Below are 21,447 nucleotides of genomic sequence, written 5' to 3'. Positions count from 1 at the left end.
CACCCATGTTTGTTTGGAAAGTTTGATAACGGGATGACGTGTTTGAATTGGAAGGTCCAGGTTCAGATGAAGGTTTTTAATGTTAGGTAGATTTAGAGAGATTTCAGGGTGAAAGAGGTCAAAAGGGATGTGTTTAGACTCAACTTTAGATTAAAATCAATTTGAACTAGAGATAGATCCTAAACAACTTGTTCAACTCTGATCTAAATTTCATATACAACTTGATCTAGAGGTTGAATCTAAACATGACTAGGTTCTCTATGAGGAAATGCTGAGGGTGAAGGTTGAGATGGTGGTTGGGTTTCTGAAGGAAGAGAGATTTTTGGTTGGACAAGGATTACATGTTCTAGTAGAACATGTTTGGTTAGAGGGTTGGACTAAAGGAGAGAAGACTTGGATGGGAATAACAGGGATTAGTTTGATGATATTAGGTGAAGGTTTTGAAGATTTTAGTTCAATATGAGTTTCAAACTCTTCTACATCATACTTTGACTCAGAGCTAGATGATGTAGCTTTCTCACTAGAAATATCTATGGGAGGTTCAAGTATTGTGTTTAATGGTGTTGGTTGTTCAGAAGCAGGAATTACAATTAACTGATTCAGAACATCAGTGGGTTCATTGAAAGGAGGTTCAAGAATTGTGTGGTTAAGGGTGCTTCCATAAAAATCATATTGAGAGACTAAGTTCAGATTTATACATATTTCATCAGTATTTAGAGCATCTGAATCAACAATTTCTAGGACAACTCCTTCAGGAATGACATAAGCTTCCACATCCTTTAAACCAACCATAATTTTAGCAGCCTGAACCTCATCAGGTTCCAAATCACTAATAATATCTTCTTGACCCTTAGATACAAATGCTTCTTGATGCTTCTCTGACTGATCTAAGATGACAAATACTAAAAGTTGAGCACACTTGAGAGTAGGCTCAATTGTACTCTTATAAGGAAAGTCATCAACATCTTTATTCTTCCTGGTCAAGGATACACTTTCTTCCTCTTTTTCTTAATCTTCCTCAATCTCAGCCAACTTCCTTAATCTCTTCTTCCTCAAAGGTGCTTATGAGATAACAAAAATAGAAGTAGCCTTCTTGGGAGACTATCCATTCATCGTCTTGGAGGGAATTATTACATTGGTATCAACCACTTCTTCAATTTCCTTCTCAATTGCTCTCTTCTCAATCTCTGAACATCCTTTAGAACAACTGAAGTCGTCTGCTTCCTCTTATTAGAAGATTTAAACACATCAGTAGGCTTGTCAGGAATATCTTTGAGTCTGATGCTTTTACCTTCCTTGAAGGACTACATTATGAAATTCTTGATTACTTTAGGGTTATCCATCTTTGTGATGATATGATAATCCTCAAGATAACCAGAATTGCTACATCTAACAGAGGGAGGAATCTTTGAAGCAAATATCATACTTTTCTTTATCAGCTTCATGTTAGCCAAAACAGAAGCAAAAGGATATTTCCATATATCTCCTCTAGATCTCCATTGTCAGGCAAGTTTTTAAGGGCATTAATTAGACGACCCTGAAAGAACAACTCTGACAACAATCTAGCATAAGGCACATTCTTCTTGTGAACCTTTGTGATGTCCTTGATTTCTTCACAAAGATGGTTGAAAATGTAACTCGATAAATTTATCTTTTCTTCATTCTTTAGGTAGAAAATGGAACGTTTGTGATCCCATGAAATATGATCAATACTTCCTTCTCTGGGAATCAGATAACTAATTAAAATTTTGAACAAAAGCACAAATTCTTTCTGCATGTTCTTGACCTTTCCAAATTCAGAAGAACATAGATTATCAGCATCATCAAACAAACACCACTTGACAACATCTGCTTCAGGACTATTGTATTTGGTGCCCACAACAAATCTACCAGAGTTTGGTAAACTTATGAGTTTAAAAATAGTTTTATGAGTAATGACAATATAAATACCCATTACAAAAAATCTAATTTCAATCTCTTCAAACTTCTTCAAACCTACTTCTTTCCTTGTCTTCCCTTTCAAGGATTTATCCTTTTCAATCAAAAGTCTAAGTTCTTCACATGCAACAAGTTCATCAAAAACTTCTGCCCTAACCCATAAATCTTTCACAAGATAAGGATAGGTAGGACCATTAAACATATCAAATATTGAATAATATTCTTGAACTCTGAAGAAACTCCAAAGACCATACCCATTTTGACTGAATGAGTCAAAGTCGACAATCTGTTCTACCAAAAGCTTTAGATCATCTTGATTCAAATCCATGGTCTTGGGCTTGATAGTCACACTTTTACCAGTTTTGACGATCATGTGTGCATTTGAAGAGGACTCCATTGATGAACAAAGTTTTTAGGGTTATTTTAGGAAAAAAGGGCTTTTCGCAGAAGGTTAGAGAAAACAAAAATGTAGGTAGTGAAGTAGTGAGGTGTGTGATTATGATATAAATGAAGTGTTTTTGAGTGAAAAATAAATTTTAAACACAAAATCACACAAATGCAGTGAGGAACAAAAAAAATATCTAACTACAACGTAACTTAAAAGAGAGGAAATATTTACCCAACAGATTCACTCCATGTGTCAAGAGGCGTTTCACATTAATGACACATATCGAGACAAGTGTCAGAGATATTTACTGCGAAGCGACCATTTGTAACCCAAACATAGGTAGTTACTATTATTCATAGTGTCAGAGGCTGTAATGCTTCAGAGGCTATTTGTTCTTCAGAAATTGTTAAGGAGCTTCTGATCAAGGCAACTTCTAAACATTATCAAATTCTGACATAAAAAAGATTCTTTGCCAAGCTTTCTTTGAGAAAGAAACTATTGAGATTATTCAAGTGGAACGATATAATTCCAATAATTCTCTTTCAAAAACCATCAGAAGTCTCTTCATACTTCTCAGAACAACTAGATAAACTTCAGAGGCATAACCAAGAATTTGAAGCACCAGCTCTCTTATGGGAAACTTTCAGTCTTCCCAGTACCAATAATCTTGCCTTAATGGTTTCTTTCAGATTTTACATCTCCTTCCTCTTTCAAAGTTAGGATTTGGGATGCATGCCTTCTTCTTGTTGAAGGTTGTAAGCAACCACTGTCCTGGAGTAGTTGTTGCTTTGTTCTTTCCTTTGAGCATATCTGCAGCAAAAATGATATCATTCTTTGGTACCTATACTTTTATTATTCCTCTAAGGTTAGTTTTATAGGGATTCTTCTTGATTTATGCCTTAGCATTATAGTAAGGTATATACTCCTTCCAGACTATTTGTCTAGGATAAGTCTTAACCTTGACTTCTGAACCTCTAGGAACTTTAGATATGATAACTTTAGGTTCTGAGTTTTATAAGATATTTGACTTGAGAGTTTTAGGTTCAAATTTGCTTAGAATTTTTGACCCTTGAGTCTGAGATCTTGAATCCTTTAGAATTTGTGAGTTATTTATCATAGGTTCTATTTGGTTCAAAATTCTACCTTTTTCAACAACAGGTATAAAGTAAGCCTTCAACCCCTTTTGAGAAGTGCTTGAAGAAGAAGGATCTGATGGTTTCATTAAGATATTAGTTTTTGGATGATAAGGTTTCTGATGATAACCAAGACCTTCCCTTTTGCTCTGACCCACTCCATAAATCATGGAATAAAGTTTGGTTCTTTCATAACCAGATATAATGAAATTTTGAAGAGATAATTCATTTTTATCCCGATGTTTGTTAGATATACTTTTCATTTAATAAAAATTTTCTTTCTCAAGATTTTCAATTTTTTCTTTAGAAAAATTTAGCTCATATTTTAAAATATTAGATTGCTTCTTTAATGATTTTATATTTATGGCTTTCTGCTGACATCTTTCCATTAGATCATGACACAGAGTACTCAAATCATATTTGGAGAGATTAGAAAATACCTGTTTTGTGTCTTATGACTCATAGTTAGAATCAACTTCAGATTCTGAGAAGGTTGAGGCCATCAAAGCAAGATTGGCTTCTTCATTTTCTCCTCAATTGTCAAGTTCTTCCCATGTTGCCATGAAACTTTTCTTGAACTTGCTTCTGAAGTTGTTCTTTTGGAAGCTCTCATTTTTGCTTTTATCTTTTTGAAGATTAGGACATTCAACAATGAAATGACTAGGCTTTTTATACTTGTAACATCCATCCTGATCTTTACTCCAAAACTTGACCCTTTGAAGCTATATCTCTTACTAGAGAATCTATTCTTCTTCCTAGCCAAGTATTTACAAATATTTTGATGATAAGGCTAATTAATCATCATCATATTCTTCATCATAAGCTTTACCATGCGTGGCTTCTTTGAGATTTTGAGAGGATTTCTCATATCCCCTCACAGATTTTAAAGCCACAGTTTTAACCTGCTTTTCAGGATCATCTCCGTTTAACTCCATTTCATGAATTTGGAGATTTCTAATAAGACCTTCAAGAATTAAAGAGTTTAAATATTTAGCCTCTTGAATAACAATCACTTTGGGTTTGTATTTGACAAGAAGACTCATAAGAATCTTCTTGATATGATCTATAGTCGTATAACTCTTTTTCAAGACCTGAAGTCCAAACACAAGAACTTGAAATCTTGAGAACATATATTCAATGTTCTCATATTTTTCGCATTATGAACAACTCATATTGCTAAATCATAAGGTTAGCTTTAACTTCTTGAACCTATTGATTACCCTCATAGGTAACACATAGATATTCAAAGATAGTCTTTGTAGTAGACTTATCAATAATCTTTATATACTCAGAATGAGGTAAAGCATCAACAAGAATGCCTCTCAATCTATGATGTCTTCTATAAATCTTTTTTTGATCAGGAGTGAGAGACTTTCTATCAGAAACCATTCCAACACCATTGACATGAAAGTCAATGCCATCTTCTAAGATATCTTATAACTCATCATCCAGACCAATGATGTGAGTGTAAGTCTTGCTTTTCCACCATTCAAATTTAGTGGGGTCACCACTAAATGTTGGTGGTCTACCAGTATAATTGTTTTGACTAGATGTAGTTTGATCATGGTTGTTATTACCACGAGGAGATCCTCTAACAGTGCTAGTTACTTCAAAACTTTCAACCATGATCGAAAGAATATTTTTCTCAAGATATTTTATAAACCATGGTTAAGTGTTTAGTACAAGCCATGCTCTGATGTCAATTGAACGTGAGAAAAATACACAAGAATGAGGGGGGGGGGGGGTTGAATTGTGTATGCTTAAAAATTTGTTTCACTTCAGAACCAACAAGTTCATATTCTGAAATAGGTTCAGAGTCTGTTATCAGAAATAGATATGGCAGCGAAAATAAAGAGTTTAAAATCAAATGCAAACAAAACACAAAGATTATCCTGGTTCCTCTCCTCAACGGAGAGTAGTCGAGTCCCCTTGTATCAACAAGAGCTTTTTTGCTGTAACCAAACAAGTTACAAATTACTCAAGTACACTTGGAAGAGACTTCAATGCAAAATCAACCTAGAAAGAGACTTTTTATCAAGCAACCTTACAAGAAACTTTTACTCAATAAACATAGACAAAGACTTCCTTACTCAAGTTATTAGACAAGAGACTTCCTTGTTCAAGCACGCATGTAAGAGACTTCCTATAGTTTAAACAAATAGTTTAGTAGAAATGGTAACCACTATACTTTAGATACACAATAATAAGCATAAAAATTATGCAAAAATCACAAAGGTTTTAAAACCACATAATATTTCTAAGATAAACAAAGATAATAAATCTTAAGGTCTTAGGAAATAACAGTTACAAGAAATAACAACTCAGAGTTATGCACAAGATCTTTCAATGCATTGTGATTTTGTCACCTTCCTTTGAATCTTCAACTTCCTTTTATAGAGGATGAGAAAGAGTCTTTGGAGGATGTAAACATAACGAGAAAACTTAGTGAAGAAACATGCCAAGATAGACGTTAGAGAATGCATCTGGTTTGAAGCTTTTCCCACTGAATAATGACATATTTCACAACACCTTTTGAAGTACTACTATTTACCAAAAGGTAGAACAGAATGAAGATGTCACATCATTATTCCTCGAGTCTTGCAAAACGAAACCCTGGTTGACTCTGTCTAGAAATCTGGGGTTTTGATAATACAAGTCTGCTTTGGTACATTGTATAACTTAGATGCTCTTCAACCTTTTAGAATATGATATGTCATTAGAATCTGGGTTATGAGACTAGAGTATGAACGCCTTTAGTGGATGATGAACCAATTCAGATTCTGATCAATTAGAATCAGGTTAACATTACTTCTTCACATATGCTTCAATCAGGATTAATTCTATACTTGTGACCCCGCACACTTAAACATATGTTAGCATACCCATTTGTTCTTTAAATACTTTTCTATCATCAAAACCTAAGAGATATGAACAATCTTGTTCCAACAAACATCAGGACATCGACTCCCGCTTATGAATTAGGGAGAATCCCTGATTTCATAGAAGGTTCGAAAGTGGCGTTAAACAACAACTGCAAGAGCTAGATGAGGCCACCCACCATGGGACTTTAAGGATTTTTTTGTTCCATGAAATTGCGAGATGATAAGCCCAAGGATTCATATAGGCCACATAACATCGGTTTATTGAGGCAGACATTCCTCTCCTCATGAAGCTAGGTGGCCAGAGGTACAAATCATTTGGCCACTTAGACGGAACGAGAGCAGAAGATATAGCGAGAAAGCCAGTAAGTCAGAAACGCTATGTGTTCATGATCCCCCACATTCTCTGTCGAGGCATAATGCTCGTCGATGAATGTGTTGTAAGTAGTTTTTCTAAGAATAAATCCGGGTTTGGTCTTGGTGAATTTTGAAGGCTCAAAAGGTTCTCCAGTTTGTCGAAGACCAACAATAGAGGCGATGTTGAAGAGCGTAGGGGTTTCCACCCACAAGGTAGGTGAAATGTATTGGTGGAGGTGTCCCATAAGCACATGGATGCAAGGAGAATGTGAGGGTTGTACTTAGGGCCAACTCTTGAGAGTTGTACCAAGTCAAAAATTCCATGATCTTTCCATAAGTTTTTTTTTCTTTTATTGAACCCTATTCAACCACTAGATATAAGAGGAGTCATAAACAATCAGAGGAGATGACTGAAACACCCTATTCTTGAAGAAACTAAAATCAAAATGTTCATCTCGGAACACCAAAGGTTCACACAAAGGGTGGCTGGGGAAGAAATGTTTAAGAACATGAAGTTTCTTAACATGTCTAGGAAGGGGACCCATGAAAGCGAAAGTGGTACCTAAAATGGAGTAAGGAAAGTACGTCAGAATACCAGACCTTTCTTCTCCCATATTCCATGAGAGGCTCTGGGATCTAGGTGTGATCATCTATAAGAAGGGGTTCGTCAACGGTAGCAGCAAAGAGAGCGTGTGAAGCAGGACTGGACGCACTTTTAGGATCCATTGTTGATTCTCAGAAGTTTTTGGGAAATAAATGCGTAGGAGAAGATAATAGAAGTTACAAAACTCTCTAGGGTTTTACTTTATTTTTCAAGTAAGGAAAGGCTAAAAGAAAGGAGAGTTAATGAAGAAGCGTTTAAATAGTCAAATGAGGAAGAGAATGTTTTAGTTTTTCCTCCAATATTTTGGACAAGTGGCATATTCAGATCAACATTTAGGACTAAGAGTTATGGGAAAAGATGATAATATTGAATTTAAATGATTTCTTATTAATTTAATTTAAGTTAGTTGTTCATTAATCTCATAGGAAATTGGGGATGATCATGATCAGTCGTACGCACGTCTGTGATGTGAAAGTTTGATAGAAAATGGTCATGATGACCAAATAAAAAAAATAAAAAATAAGAAAACGTCTAATTGATGTGACATGTACATGCTATTTGAACAATGTCAAAGAATTACAAAAATGACACCTTTCTTCCATATGACATATATGACCGAAAGTGACATTTTTGGGGGGCATTTGTTAGCTTGGAATTTCTAGTTGAATAAAAGTAAACAAAGAATGCTACGTTGAGAAGCTTACTAAGTGTTAGTATTTTTTGAAAAGCTTTGACAGGAACATACACGTCGTCTGGAGCATTTTGACTAGTGCGATGAACATAATTTAGAAGAATCTTAAGAACAAATCTAGCTGAGATTTTGACATCATGTCGAAGTCGAAGCGTTTAACAGACGTCAAGGACTTAGGATATTTTGGAATATAAATACTTGAAAGAAGTTGTCTCAACACTAGCGTTTTTCACAAACTACCTTCGACAAGAAGGCATCTAAATGCTTGGAGCAGTTGCGAATGTGGGATAATGGTTTTCGACAGTTTTCAAGTTCTGACAACGTAGATGTGTTTCAGAAGACTGGAGTGCATGTTTTTGATACACGTCCATTCTTTTGGATCAAACACTTACGATTGTGCTAAAATCAATTGTTGTTAGTGAGGGCGCAACTTTATTTCCTTATAGTATAGAACCCTCAAGGAGCTACGCATAACCCATACTAAGCGTCATAGGTTGGGATGTTAAGCCCATCGAATCCCTAAGGGTGACGATGGATTAATAAATCCAACAATCTCCCCCAGTGTCAGTCGGGGGGATTGGAGCCCATCACCTTGCTCTGATGCCAATTTTTGGATCAAGCGCTTACCACTGTGCTAAAAGTAATTGCTACTCGTGAGGGTGCAACTTTATTTCCTTATAGTATAGATCCCCTCAAGGAGCTGAGCCTAGCCCATACTAAGCTCCATGGGTTGGGATGTTAAGCCCATCGAATACCCAAGGGTGACGCTGGATTAATAAATCCAACACACTTTCTAGTAGCAAATTGTAGGAGACGATTATCTTTAGTTTAGTATAAATAGCCAGATCATGCAATGTAATCAATGTCGTAAAATTCATATATTTATCTATATAACTGGAGTACCTGAGTCAAAGAGCGAAACAGTTTGTGAGGAACATTGATGAGTCTACGTTCTTTTCTTTCATTGTTTACATGTTTCCTTAATTGAAACATTTTACTTTAATTGTCATTTACCGTATTTTCTTTTTAATGTCATTTATTGCACTTTTCGTTTATTATTTTGATCCAAGCTTTTTTTGTTATAAAATTTGTGTCCACTTTGTCTACGTACATACATTCACATTCAATTCACAAACACTTTTTCTTGTATATTTGTTTTGCACAAATTGCTTTAGAGATTTTTCGAGTTAATCTCACAAGTGAGCTAAATTCGTGATTATTTGTTAAAAACACCTACAAACAATGGGTTGTTAATTTTAAAAGATCACCATAAAAAATGTCTAAATTATATGGGATTTCAACCCTAGTTGATGCGAGTATTCACTGTCGTCAAGGTTGTTTGCTACATTCACATGTGCGTTCCCTAAGTTGACCGTTGCAAGAGGGGTGAGAGGTGCAGAACGCGAATAAGGAGACAAAAAGATACCTTTGAGAAATAAAAAAAGAGCTGGAAAAACAAGAATAGTGAGTGAGCTGGAAGAACAGGGTGGCACAAGAGACACAAGGCCCAAATCAAGCGAGACAACAAGGAAGTCAAAGATCATCAGAGCTCGTAAGAAAATGCAAGATGGAGAAACGATAGTGAATTCCAAGGGGCAATGGGGACGAAAAGTTCATTTGAAAGACAAGTTATCTTTATATATTGGAGTAGGACAAGTAAATAAACGATCCAAGTTACAGAAAATGGGTAGACAAAAAGTTATAGTCAGATGTTATCTTGGAAATACAATGGTACTTGAGTGCACTCAAATATCTTAGAGAAAAACGTCATGCCCTATCTTGCGAAGTTAGGGCCACATGTACGAAAATTCTGTGAAACAACGCAGTGATAAGATTGTCTATTAATGCGTTTGTCTCTCACTTACTTAGCAACTAGTTCCTAGATTCTTTCATGGTTATTGGTGGTCAACCCGATATTATGTGGCCTGCACAAACCTATAAAGACTTCTCGTTCAACATATCACGACAAACATTGGGGGAAATTATTATGGGTTAGCCAAATGCTCAATAAAAGAAGGCTGATTTGCGATTTTGAAACAACCAGTAAAGACAAAGAAATGTCCAATGACTACCAGACTTAAATATATATACATGCAGGCATACAAATTAATGTACATACACTTTTCATATTTCACACGACCCTATTTTAGACTCAATTACTAACTTGAGAGGGCTAACATTGCTGGTCCACCCCGTGTTCAACCGCTCTAGAGACTTGCACCACCGCTCTGTCCACCATCTAAATTCATCCATATTTCTTATTCTCGAACATAACTGTTTTCAAAACATCTTGAAGGGGATTGCTCAATTACCCATTTGCATCAATTTTTTGTAAATTGATGGAGGTGAGTCGAATCTAAAACATAATTTAACACATATTTTAAAATTTATTTTGTACAACTTTCATCCTATCAATTTTATATCTGTCTTGATCATTGCCTTGTGGTAGACTTTTAACACAAGATAGCGCTTCATGTTTTTGATGTTAGTAAATCATGTCTTACTAAGTGTTCCCCATGGAAGAAAACAATATAGTATAAGGGTGATAAAGAAAAGGAAAAGGAAAAAGAGGATAAAACTTGTCGTTCCCATTTAGAAGGGAATGTTTCTATGTGGGATGAAAAATTTTATGCCATGGGATTTATAGGAGGCCACAAATATTTAACAGGACTTAGCCATCGAGCAAGTGCACCTTCTGTTTTTAAGAGTGAATTCTTTAAAAGTCGGTTCTTTTAAGCTTATTGTTGATGAACAACTTGTTAAGACTGATCCTATAGACGATCCATACTAGATCCCTCTAGGAGAAATTCTTCACCATACTCAATCACTTAGTGTGCTAGTTTTGCATGAGAAAGATACTCAATTATTCGCAAGTTTGATGAGATAGTATTGATTTTGAGCACACACTTATGTCAATATTCATAGTTGGTTAACGGTAAGAGGGACTTGTATCACTAATTTAAAACACATGAATCGAAGATTTAAATTAGAAACAAATAAACATAGATAAGTGTCAAAAATTATTTTATTCTAATTTTTATCGGAAATTTAATTTGTTTTCTACAATCTTCGCGCCAAATTAATACTTCATGCAATAGCTCAAAAGGATGGCAAGAATTCAAAGCCTTGGTTCAAAAGAGCTCCTGCCACCCATAGCTTCAAATTCTGAAGATTCATTTCTTGTTCAGAACCTTTTACCTGTTTTTAAAAGCATCAAATGATCACTAATTAATCCTTAAGAAAAGTATTAACAATCATAATTAATAATAATCATAATTACTAACTTACATTCAATGTAAAAGTAAGTAGAAAAGTGTCACAAACGGTGGCTAAGTTTGAATTTTGAACATTGAAATTTGCAAGAGACTCAAGAGCTTTGTACAATGAAGCAGCAACTCCTTCTCCTTTATTGCATACTATTTTTGCATAGTAACCTCTTTCCTCCACTTGAAACATCTCAACCTAATATAACATATTGCACAAATGTTAAAATTGTATACATATATTAAAATGTGAAATGGAAAAAGATGAAACAAACCTGGATAATTTTCTTGCAAATGGGGTGGCTTTGAATAACATTAATGGTGTTGTTAATTGATCCTTGATAGTTCTCAGACACAGATAAAGAGACTTCAAGTCCTGAAACCTCAGCCTTCAACTTCCTAGATTGTGCTTGAAGATCATGCACATATGATACTGCATCTCCAATTATAGAGGCCTTATCCATCTGTATATGTATATACACAATTATATCTTGATTACTTTACAATTTTCATTCTCAAATTACTATCTCATGTATATTAGATTGAAAACTTAATCTTAACCTAGTGCAAAAATAAACCTAGTTTAAAGCAAATATACATCTATGGAAAGTTGAAAATTCTAAATTCAATCTCTTCCAATCTAGTTCAACTGACAAAAATCAATATTAATAGGCCAGACGCCATCACCAGGGTTCAAACTCTAATATTAGGGTTGTATACGTAAACTTCTAGCTTCTAGCAGTTATTACCACTATCTACAAATAAAAAAAAGTGAAATTCAATTGACATAAAAAGACTTACCTTTGTAATGTTGGGAACTAAAGATCGCAATGCATAAAGCTTATCCTTCATTCGACCTCTCCTCCTCCTCTCCGAAACGAGAGTTTTGGACCGATCGGTTTTAGCCCTAGATTTGGCATCATCGATCGAGGTCGTGGTTGTTGTTGCCGGAGAATCATCACAATCATTTTCTCCTTCTCCCTTAACCTCCTCATCATAACAAGCAAACGAGCCAATTGTTGAAGAGCTTGGATCATAGACATTCACAATATTATTAATATTGTTGTTGTTGTGATCAAGTAATGGAATTAGAGGAATGGAAAGAGGTTGATGATTATCAATGAAACGATCATTGATAAGGTCAGAACCAAAGTTACACATTCCATCTTCATTCTCACCTCTAATTAAATCTATAAATTGATCAAAGTTTGGATCGTCAATGAAATCATGCAACTCAAAATTGTCTGTGTAAACTAGTGAGTCTTGTTGATCTTGATCTTTCATATTTGAGTTCATGGTGGAACATGGATATACATGAGAGGTTTAATAGTATTTATATATATGAAAAAGAGTAGCATGATTATTATTAATATAATAGTTTCGGTATGAATGGAATAAGATGAGTTTCAATATGCCCTGCACTAGGTCTATCATTTTAAGTTTGTTAAAAAACTCATAATTACTTTTTTTTTGAAGAGAAAATGATTCATTAAAATAAGTAGCTATTACTTTATATTTTTGAACATATCACTTTCACATCATGCTGTAAGTTTGTGCATGAGCATGCAATTCTCGACTTGTATATTTAACTAGAAGTCACTGATCATATCTTTCATGATTTTGTGCTGAGTTTTGCTTCTATTTGTTGCAATGGATTACTTTGCATATTAAAAAACTTCAAATTTAGAGTCATGGCTTAGCTCATTGTCAAGTGTCATTTTCAGATCATGATATGGGGAAAATAGCTGATGTGGACTCACTACTATATATATTGTGTGAATGGAATCAAGTGTAAATTTTTTATCATTTGGTAGGTCCCTCCTGCGGTAAACCCTCACTATTGAAAAAGTTATGAAAAATTTATCTTATACTCCAATGATTATATATTTACCTCAACCGTCTGACATTGACACACACTGCTGTAAGATGCAGATTTCATAACGTACTTTCATCTCGGTCATATTGTGTATCATGATGAAAATTATTTATTTAAACGTTTTTTTTCCCTTTTTATTTTCAAGACATATTTCACCATGGTCAGATTTTTGTAATTAAGAAAAAATGTGCCGTGTTTCTTTTTTAATTTTAAAATCAAAATTAAATTATATTTTGCCGCGTTTATGACACTTTTATGTTGCAACATCTTCATTCTTTTTTACTATCTTGAAAATTTTGATGTTGAAGATCAATGACAAGATTCAAGCATACCTCGTTTACTTGATAGGGTGAAACTTGACATTATTCTTCAAACCAAAATTTTCAATATACTATTTTAATATCTTTAAATCTTAATCCTTTAGGATTAGTGATACAACAACGCAACAAGAATAGAAGATGAAGTTTGGAGGCGGAATGAGTTAGGTTTAGTGAAAAGTTGAATGAACGTGTTGAACCTTTATATAGACAAATATTTAGAACATTTCCCCACGGTTGATCAAAGTAACTGCGGTGAAGTGTGTTACATTATCACCACAATTGTTAATAGTAATTGTGGTGAAAAGTATTGTTTTTTAATTAAAACATAACAAGTTGAAGTTTATTTTCCTCATACCATAACAACTCCCTCGCAAAACTCATGTTATTTCCCTTATAACATGACAACTCTTTAGCGAAAATACATTTTTACTAAACTCATTTCTTCATTAACCTCCATCGTATCTGGTACGAATTAAGGAAAGGAAAGTCGAAACTCACAAGAAAGAATCATGCAACTCATTTCTTTGACTCTTCTTCACTTTTACGGTACCTGAAATATTTCACCATTATTCACGTTATATTAATGTTGTTGTTCTCGTTCTTGAGACCCTAAACCCTAGAGTTTTAATGTTGAATGTTATTGTGTTTTTATTGTTTTTGTTGTTGTTGTTTAATGTCATATGTTTTTGAGATTGAGATTATTTTTTGTGTTGTTGAGAACGTTATATGTTTTTGGTGTAGTTGTTGTATTGTTGTTATGAATTAACAATATTTTATTTTTAAAAATGTGACTTAGTAAAGTTGTTGTATTGAGATTGTTATTGTGTTGTTGAGAATGTTGTTGTTGTATTGTTAAATGATTTTACAAACATTTGATATAAATTTTAGGATGTATTATAGATCGTAGTTGGATGAAAGCTAATATATTAAGTCTGGTGTATGAGAAATGAGTTCTTGAATTTTTTGAATTTGCGGAAAGAAAACTTCCTGAAGATAATGGAATATTTTGTTGTCTTTGTGTTACAAGGTGAAGGACAATGATGGTGATGATGATGACGATGTAAGCAAGAAGTATCCTCTTGCCAAAGTGCTATGGTACCCTCTAATAACTCCAAGGTTCAATAGATTTTTTACTAATGTTAATGATTAAAGAATATTAGATAGCATGTGAAGCTGGACGAAATATACTTAAATGTGTCGCACGATCGAAAATACAACAGAGTTACCATCAAACTTTATTTATCCCAAAAGAGGGAATGGAAAATATCGATAAAACCCAAGTGGAACAGAGAAATGGGTAAGGAAGTCGATTATGCAAGGGGGATGTATTAACACCTCTCACATCCATGATACTCCATGGGAACCGTTTTGATTTCTCTTGCTTGGATGAGTGTTGTTATCTTCATGTACCTGCAAAAGAAAAAATGGATTAGAGAGAGAATGCTCGAGGAGGATTGAGGCTCTTATGCCTACATATTCTCATAGTGCAATGTGAAAGTCAGAGCTTCGTAGTTCGTGGAACCGGAAAGAGAAAGGGGGAAAAAGAAAGAAACGGGCTCGCCAAGGATTCATATCCTCGTGCCTACGTATCCTCATAATGCAATAAGGAAGTCAGAGCTTCGTAGTTTGGAGAACAAAGACTGAAAGTAAGAGATGATTGGGGGTGGTGTTTAAACTGGAAAAGACTAGAAACTGACTGAAGCGATGTTTAAACCAAAGGAAAAAGAAGTAAGGAAATAGTGTCAAAACCAAGAAAGGAGGTGTATAACCATAAAGGTGTTAACTCAAATTGTGGTGTTTAAACCAAAGAGAGAAGGGAAGTGGTGTTTAAACCAAGAAAGAGATGTATTAACCATAGAGGTGATTAACCCAAAAACAAATGGTATTTTAACTGAGAATCAATGATTAACCAAAGAAATGGTGTATTAACCATGAAGGTGATTAACCCAAATTGTGGTGTTTAAACTAAAGAGAGAAAAGAAAGTGGTGTCAAAACCAAGAAAGGGGTGTATAACCATGAATGCGTCAATCCAAAAGCAAATGATCTTTTTACTAAGAATCAGTGATTAACCAATGAAAATGGTGTATTAACCATGAAGGTCATTAACCCAAATTGTGGTGTTTAAACCAAAGAGAAAAAATAGAGTAAGGAAATAGATTATGGTGTTTATGAAGGAAAATTATGATCCAAGACGCAGCGGAAATTAAAAAATTTCCTTCAGTGATCTTTACGAACAGGCATGAACAGTGATAGAAACTGTTACCTCTTGTGGCGGTTGAAACCTTTGATGCATATCTAAGGAGTGATCACGAGTGTTGAATGGCGACAATGTCTCTACTCAGTCCACTTGAACAGATTCCTTCAGTCTCAGTGCTAGCTGCTACGAATGAAGGCTTTGAGTGTGTGTGTGTGTGTGTGTGTGTGTGTGAGAGAGAGAGAGAGAGAGAGAGAGAGAGAGAGAGAGAGAAAGAGAGAGAGAAACTAAACTTCATCAAGTCAAATGCTTCTACACAAGGGTTATATTTATAGAACCACTTGTGTGAGCAGCAAGCTAAAAAGCCCACTTAAGTGTATGTGACCCATATCTTATGGTATACCGAAAATCACTTAAGCGTGTGGTACCTTACCACATTTCATATTCTACTTAAGTGCACCGTACCTTACGATGTTCTACAATTCACTTAAGTGCATTGTACCTTACGCTGTTCCTTATTTACTCTATCTCTCATCAATCCGTCCTTTTGTGTGTGACTCTGTAAGTTTTTCGCTATATTGGCAATTATATTAAATGACATATTCAACATAATATACAATGAGCGATATCTAGCAACACATCACTGTTACCCAAGACACGAAAATGTCATATGATTTGAAAAATACCTTTTTTGTGATAATACTTGTATGTACAATTACCGTTTTTGCCCTTATGTCTATATTGAACACAAGGCATAGACCGTGTCATCCTTGTCAAGTTCAAATTTGGGCCCTTAGACATTTATCCTATTACGCAGGATGGACAAATTCCATCTAGATCACTCATGTCCCTCAGCATGCTTCGTGGAGTACCCATCAACTGTCTTTATAGTCATCCAGTTACTGACAATGTTTGATCAGTAATAAAGCACTCAACTCTACATCTAGGGTTCATAGTGTTTTCAGGTTGAAGGGTGGTATACACCACTATCACCATGTGAATAACTTATGACACTTTGCATAATATTCTATGTAGTATTCTCATAGCGGGTCAATCAAGTATAAATATTACTCCTAATATTCATATCTATGTTTAAGACTTGGTAACTCCTTATCCATGATCCATGATATGTAATCATCAGTCTATATACATAATAGTCTTAATGCTTTAATGTTATCCCACTTCATAATAAATCTCAACTACTGATACTTTAAGAATAATATCCTTATGTTTAATGGGATCTCATGATTAAGTCACACTTGATACATTAAACGGACTAGATATTCTAGGGACTTTATTAAACAAACGTAATAAAGAAAAAAGTCTTTTATTATTAATAAAAAATTCGATACAAGTACCAAAAGTATTTGCCTCTAGGGCTTACACCAACAGTCTCCCACTAGCACTAGAGCCAATCAACCATACCCATAATACCCATAAATATAGTATGGCCATCATGCTTTTGTTACGCAAGAGGCTTTGTCAGTGGGTCAGCAATATTGTCAAGTGTAGGTACTCAACATATTTTCACACACCTCTATCTATTATCTCTCGAATGAGGTGATAACACTTAAGTATATGTTTGTCAAGTGGAGTAGGGTCCCACATTCTGGACCCCCATGCTTTCATTGGTTCAAGCTCACCCAGGCTCGTGTTAAGAGCTATGAGGTCCAATCCTCATTACCTTTCATCTGCTCACCCTGACGGTCAATGTCAGTGGTTAAGAGCCCTAAGATACCCTTCCAGTTGGCTTGTTTGTCGAGGTTGATATGACCCCTTGACTAAAGCCTCACCCTTGATGTTTGAGCCCCTTGTTGGTGTGTATACTTCATGCTGTATGTGTTTGTGTGGTGTGATTGTATCCCCTGATCATTGGTGAGATCTAGGCTCCTTAGCTTGTGCGATAGCACCATTGTTACCATAATAGAGATCAATGGGATCCACAATGCTAGGAATTATGCCAAGTTCACTAATGAACTTTTTGATCCAAACAACTTCCTTTGCTGCACTTGAGGCAACAATATACTTGACCTCGGTTGTAGAATCAACATTTGTATCTTGCTTTGAAGTTTTCCAGCTCACAGCGTCATCGTTTAAGCAAAGCACATAACCAAATTACAATCCAAAGTCATCCTTATTTGTCTGGAAGCTAACATCAGTGTATCCAATTACAACAAACTTTTCCTAACCTCCATATATCAAGAATGAGTCCTTAGTCCTTCTCAAATAGTTAAGGATATTCTTGACAACTACCCAATGAGCATCATCGGGATCAGATTAGTACTTACTAGTTGCACTTAAAGCATACAAGACATCTGGTCGAGTACATAACATGGCATACATGATAAATCCTATTGCATATGCATATGGAATCTTATTCATGCAATCCCTTTCTTCCTTAGTTGAAGGGGATTGTGTTTTTGATAGACAAAGACCATGTTTCATAGGTATGAATCCTTTCTTGGAATCATGCATATTAAAACGTCTCAGTAATTTGTCTATGTATGTACTCTGACTTAGGCCAAGTAGTTTTTATGATCTATATCTTGATTCTTAATATATAGGCTGCTTCACCTAGGTCCTTCATAGAAAAGCATTTCCCCAACCAAGTCTTTACTTGTTGTAGGGTAGGGACATCATTTCCAGTGAGTAATATGTCATCTACATATAATACCAGGAATACGATCATGCTCCCACTAACCTTCTTGTAGACACAAGGCTCATCTTCATTGTTGATGAATCCATATTGTTTTACTGTTTCATCAAAACGAAGATTCCAGCTTCTAGGAGCTTGCTTCAATATATAGATTGATCTCTGTAACTTGCATATCTTTTGGGCTTCTTCCGGTATGTCAAATCCTTCAGGTTGTGTCATATACACATCCTCAAGAAAATTCCCATTAAGGAAAACAGTTTTGACATCCATTTTCCATATTTCATAATCATGATATGCAACGATAGCAAGTAACATCTGAACACATTAAAGCATTGCAACTGGTGAAAAGGTTTTATCATAGTCAACCCCATAAATTTGTTTATATCCTTTTGCAACCAGTCTTGCCTTATAGGTATGTACCTTACCATCCATTCTAGTCTTCTTTTTGAAGATCCACTTCCATCCTATAGGGTTAACTCCTACAGGAGGCTCTACCAAGGTCCAAACCTGGTTTGTGTACATGGAATCCCATTCATATTTCATGGCTTCCAGCCATTTCTCATACTCATAACCAGTTATGGCCTCTTGGTAGGTCACAGACTCATCTTGATCCATGAGTAATACATCGCCTTGAGATATCCATATATCTCAGATAGGTGACGTATCCTACTTGACCTACACTGGTCTTGTTCTACTTGAGCAGGTTGCTCTTCCATACGTACTTGTGTTTCCTGCTCTAATTCCTCCATAGGTGTATTAATGCTTTGTAATTCTTGAATTTCTTCAAGCTCTACTTTCCTCCCACTGACTCCTTTGGAAATAAAATCCTTTTCTAGGAAGATTCTGGTTCGAGTGACAAACACTTTGCCCTAAGAAGTATTGTAGAAGTAATACCCTTTTGTTTCTTTAGGATACCCCACAAATAAGCATTTGTCTGATTTGGGATCAAGCTTAGTTGAAATTTGTCGTTTCACTTAAACTTCGCAACCCCAAACCTTCATATAAGACATATTTGGTTTCTTACCACTCCATATCTCATATGGTGTCTTTTTAACCTTTTTGGATGGAACACGGTTAAGTTTGTAAGCTGTTATCAATAATGCATGTCCCCAAGAAGAGTTTGGAAGATCGACGTGACTCATCATGGATAAGACCATGTCCAACAAGGTTCGATTTCTTCTCTCAGGTACACCATTCCATTGGGGTGTTCTAGGAGGAGTAAGTTGGGATAGAATCCCATACTCTTTCAGATGGTCATCAAACTCTAGGCTTAAATATTCACCATCTCGATCTGATCGAAGAGTTTTAATATTCTTACCTAGTTGGTTTTGTACTTCATTCTTGAATTCCTTGAACTTTTCAAAGGACTCTGATTTGTGTTTCATTAAATAGACATAATCATATCTACTCAAATCATCAGTAAATGTGATGAAGTACTAATAACCTCCTCGGGATGGTATGTTCATTGGTCCATATACATCAGTATGTATGAGGGCCAAAAGATCATTAGCTCTTTCACCTTTTCCTGTGAATGGAGACTTTGTCATCCTTCCAATTAAACAAGATATGCATGTCTAATATGATCCATCATCAAAAGAGTCCAAGAGTCCATCTTTATGGAGTTTGGAGATGTGTTTCTCATTTATATGGCCTAATCGACAATGCCAAAGGTAAGTTAGATTTAACTCATTAGGTTTCATCCTTTTAGTATTAATGTTATAAATAGGCATTTCAAGATCAAATACATATAGTCCATTGTTCATTTGTGCAGTAGCATAGAATATATCATTAAAATAAATGGAGCAACAATTGTTCTTTATTATTAATGAAAAACCAAACTTGTCCAAACAAGAAACGTAAATAATATTCCTGCTAATTACAGGTACATAAAAACAATTCTCTAACTAAATTATTAAACCTCTAGGTAAAGTCAATACATAAGTTCCTACGGCTAAAGCAACAACCTTTGCTCCATTGTCAACTCATAGGTCAACTTTACCTTTTGCCAAATCTCTACTCCTTTTTAACCCCTACAGATTGGTACAAATGTGAGAACCATATCCATTATCTAATACCCATGATGCAAAAGTAGATAGATTAATTTCAATAACAAAAATACTTGAAGTTAAAGTCTTTACTCCATTCTTCTTATCTTCTAGGTACTTTTGGCAGTTTCTCTTCCAGTGTCCGGTCTTACCACAATGGAAGCAAGTGTCATCCTTTGCTATGCCTCCACTAGGCTTTAAAGTAGGAGCAATGGGTTTGGGTTTGGCAACTTCCTTGCCATTCTCTTTACCATCCTACTTGGTGGTCTTTTGTTCTTTTTCTTTCTATTTCCGATCATCAGAATGGACTTCCCTTTTGACTTTAGATTCTGCTCAACAGTTCTTAACATGCCTAGCAGTTCAGGAAGAGTTTTGTCCATATCATTCATGTTGAAATTAAGGAAAAATTGATTGCAACTCTCTGGCAACGATTGCAAGATCAAATCAATTGTAAGTTCTTTTATGAGGGAAAAACCTAAACTCTTAAGGTTTTCCACATACCCAATAATCTTGAGAACATAGGGACCTACAGGGGCTCCCTCATCTAACTTGCCTTGAAAAAGGGCTTTTGAAACTTCATAACTTTCATTCCTTGCCCGCTCTTGATAGAGCATCTTCAGATGTCCGATCATATCGAACGCTGCCATGTTCTCATGTTGCTTTTGCAAATCCAAGTTCATGGTAGCTAGCATGAGGCAAGTAGCTTCATTGGCATCATGACATACTTCTTATAGGCATCTCTTTCTGCCTTAGGTGCAGAACTAGGAGGTTCCTCTTCAAGAACAGGTTCCTCCAAGACATACAATTTTTTATCATGCTTGAGGACCATCCTCAGATTTAGGTGTCAATCCATAAAATTTGTCCCAAACAATTTTTCCTTATCAACGATTGATCGTAAAATGTTGTTAGAGGTGTTTGTTGTCATGGTAATCTACATGAAAAATATAAAAATATAAATATCATTAAAATAACATATTCAATTAGGCCTTTAATTAAATATGCTCCCACTATTTTACTCAAAACAAATTACCCTCACCATTTGATTCGGAAAACACCGTTGAAAGATTTTCTAGTGGGTCAAGATCCACATTTCACTTTGTTT

The 21,447-nt window shown here is 35.2% G+C and overlaps 1 protein-coding gene across 1 annotated transcript; it reads right to left on the bottom strand.

Annotated features, from left to right (window-relative positions):
* Nucleotides 1-11,005: 11,005 nt before the first annotated feature.
* Nucleotides 11,006-12,549, bottom strand: LOC127083237 (transcription factor FER-LIKE IRON DEFICIENCY-INDUCED TRANSCRIPTION FACTOR). The gene is made up of 4 exons (XM_051023522.1): nucleotides 12,055-12,549; nucleotides 11,529-11,717; nucleotides 11,279-11,452; nucleotides 11,006-11,188 (listed from the first exon to the last, which is right to left on the bottom strand). The coding sequence occupies exons 1-4, from the start codon at nucleotides 12,547-12,549 to the stop codon at nucleotides 11,090-11,092; spliced, it is 957 nt and encodes a 318-aa protein (XP_050879479.1). The 3' UTR covers nucleotides 11,006-11,089.
* Nucleotides 12,550-21,447: the final 8,898 nt, after the last annotated feature.

Source organism: Lathyrus oleraceus, chromosome 5, assembly GCF_024323335.1.
Source record: "Lathyrus oleraceus cultivar Zhongwan6 chromosome 5, CAAS_Psat_ZW6_1.0, whole genome shotgun sequence".
NCBI lineage: Eukaryota > Viridiplantae > Streptophyta > Magnoliopsida > Fabales > Fabaceae > Lathyrus > Lathyrus oleraceus.
This window is presented reverse-complemented; position numbering and strand designations above follow the sequence as displayed.

What these genes read in the sequence shown, in the direction of transcription:
- LOC127083237 (XM_051023522.1), bottom strand. Translation starts at nt 12,549, where the DNA reads ATGAACTCAAATATGAAAGATCAAGATCAACAAGACTCACTAGTTTAC. An exon ending in TTTGCAAGAAAATTATCCAG is followed by an intron (nt 11,453 to 11,528) that starts GTTTGTTTCATC and finishes ATGTTATATTAG; the next exon opens with GTTGAGATGTTTCAAGTGGA. An exon ending in TACTTACTTTTACATTGAAT is followed by an intron (nt 11,189 to 11,278) that starts GTAAGTTAGTAA and finishes TTTTAAAAACAG; the next exon opens with GTAAAAGGTTCTGAACAAGA.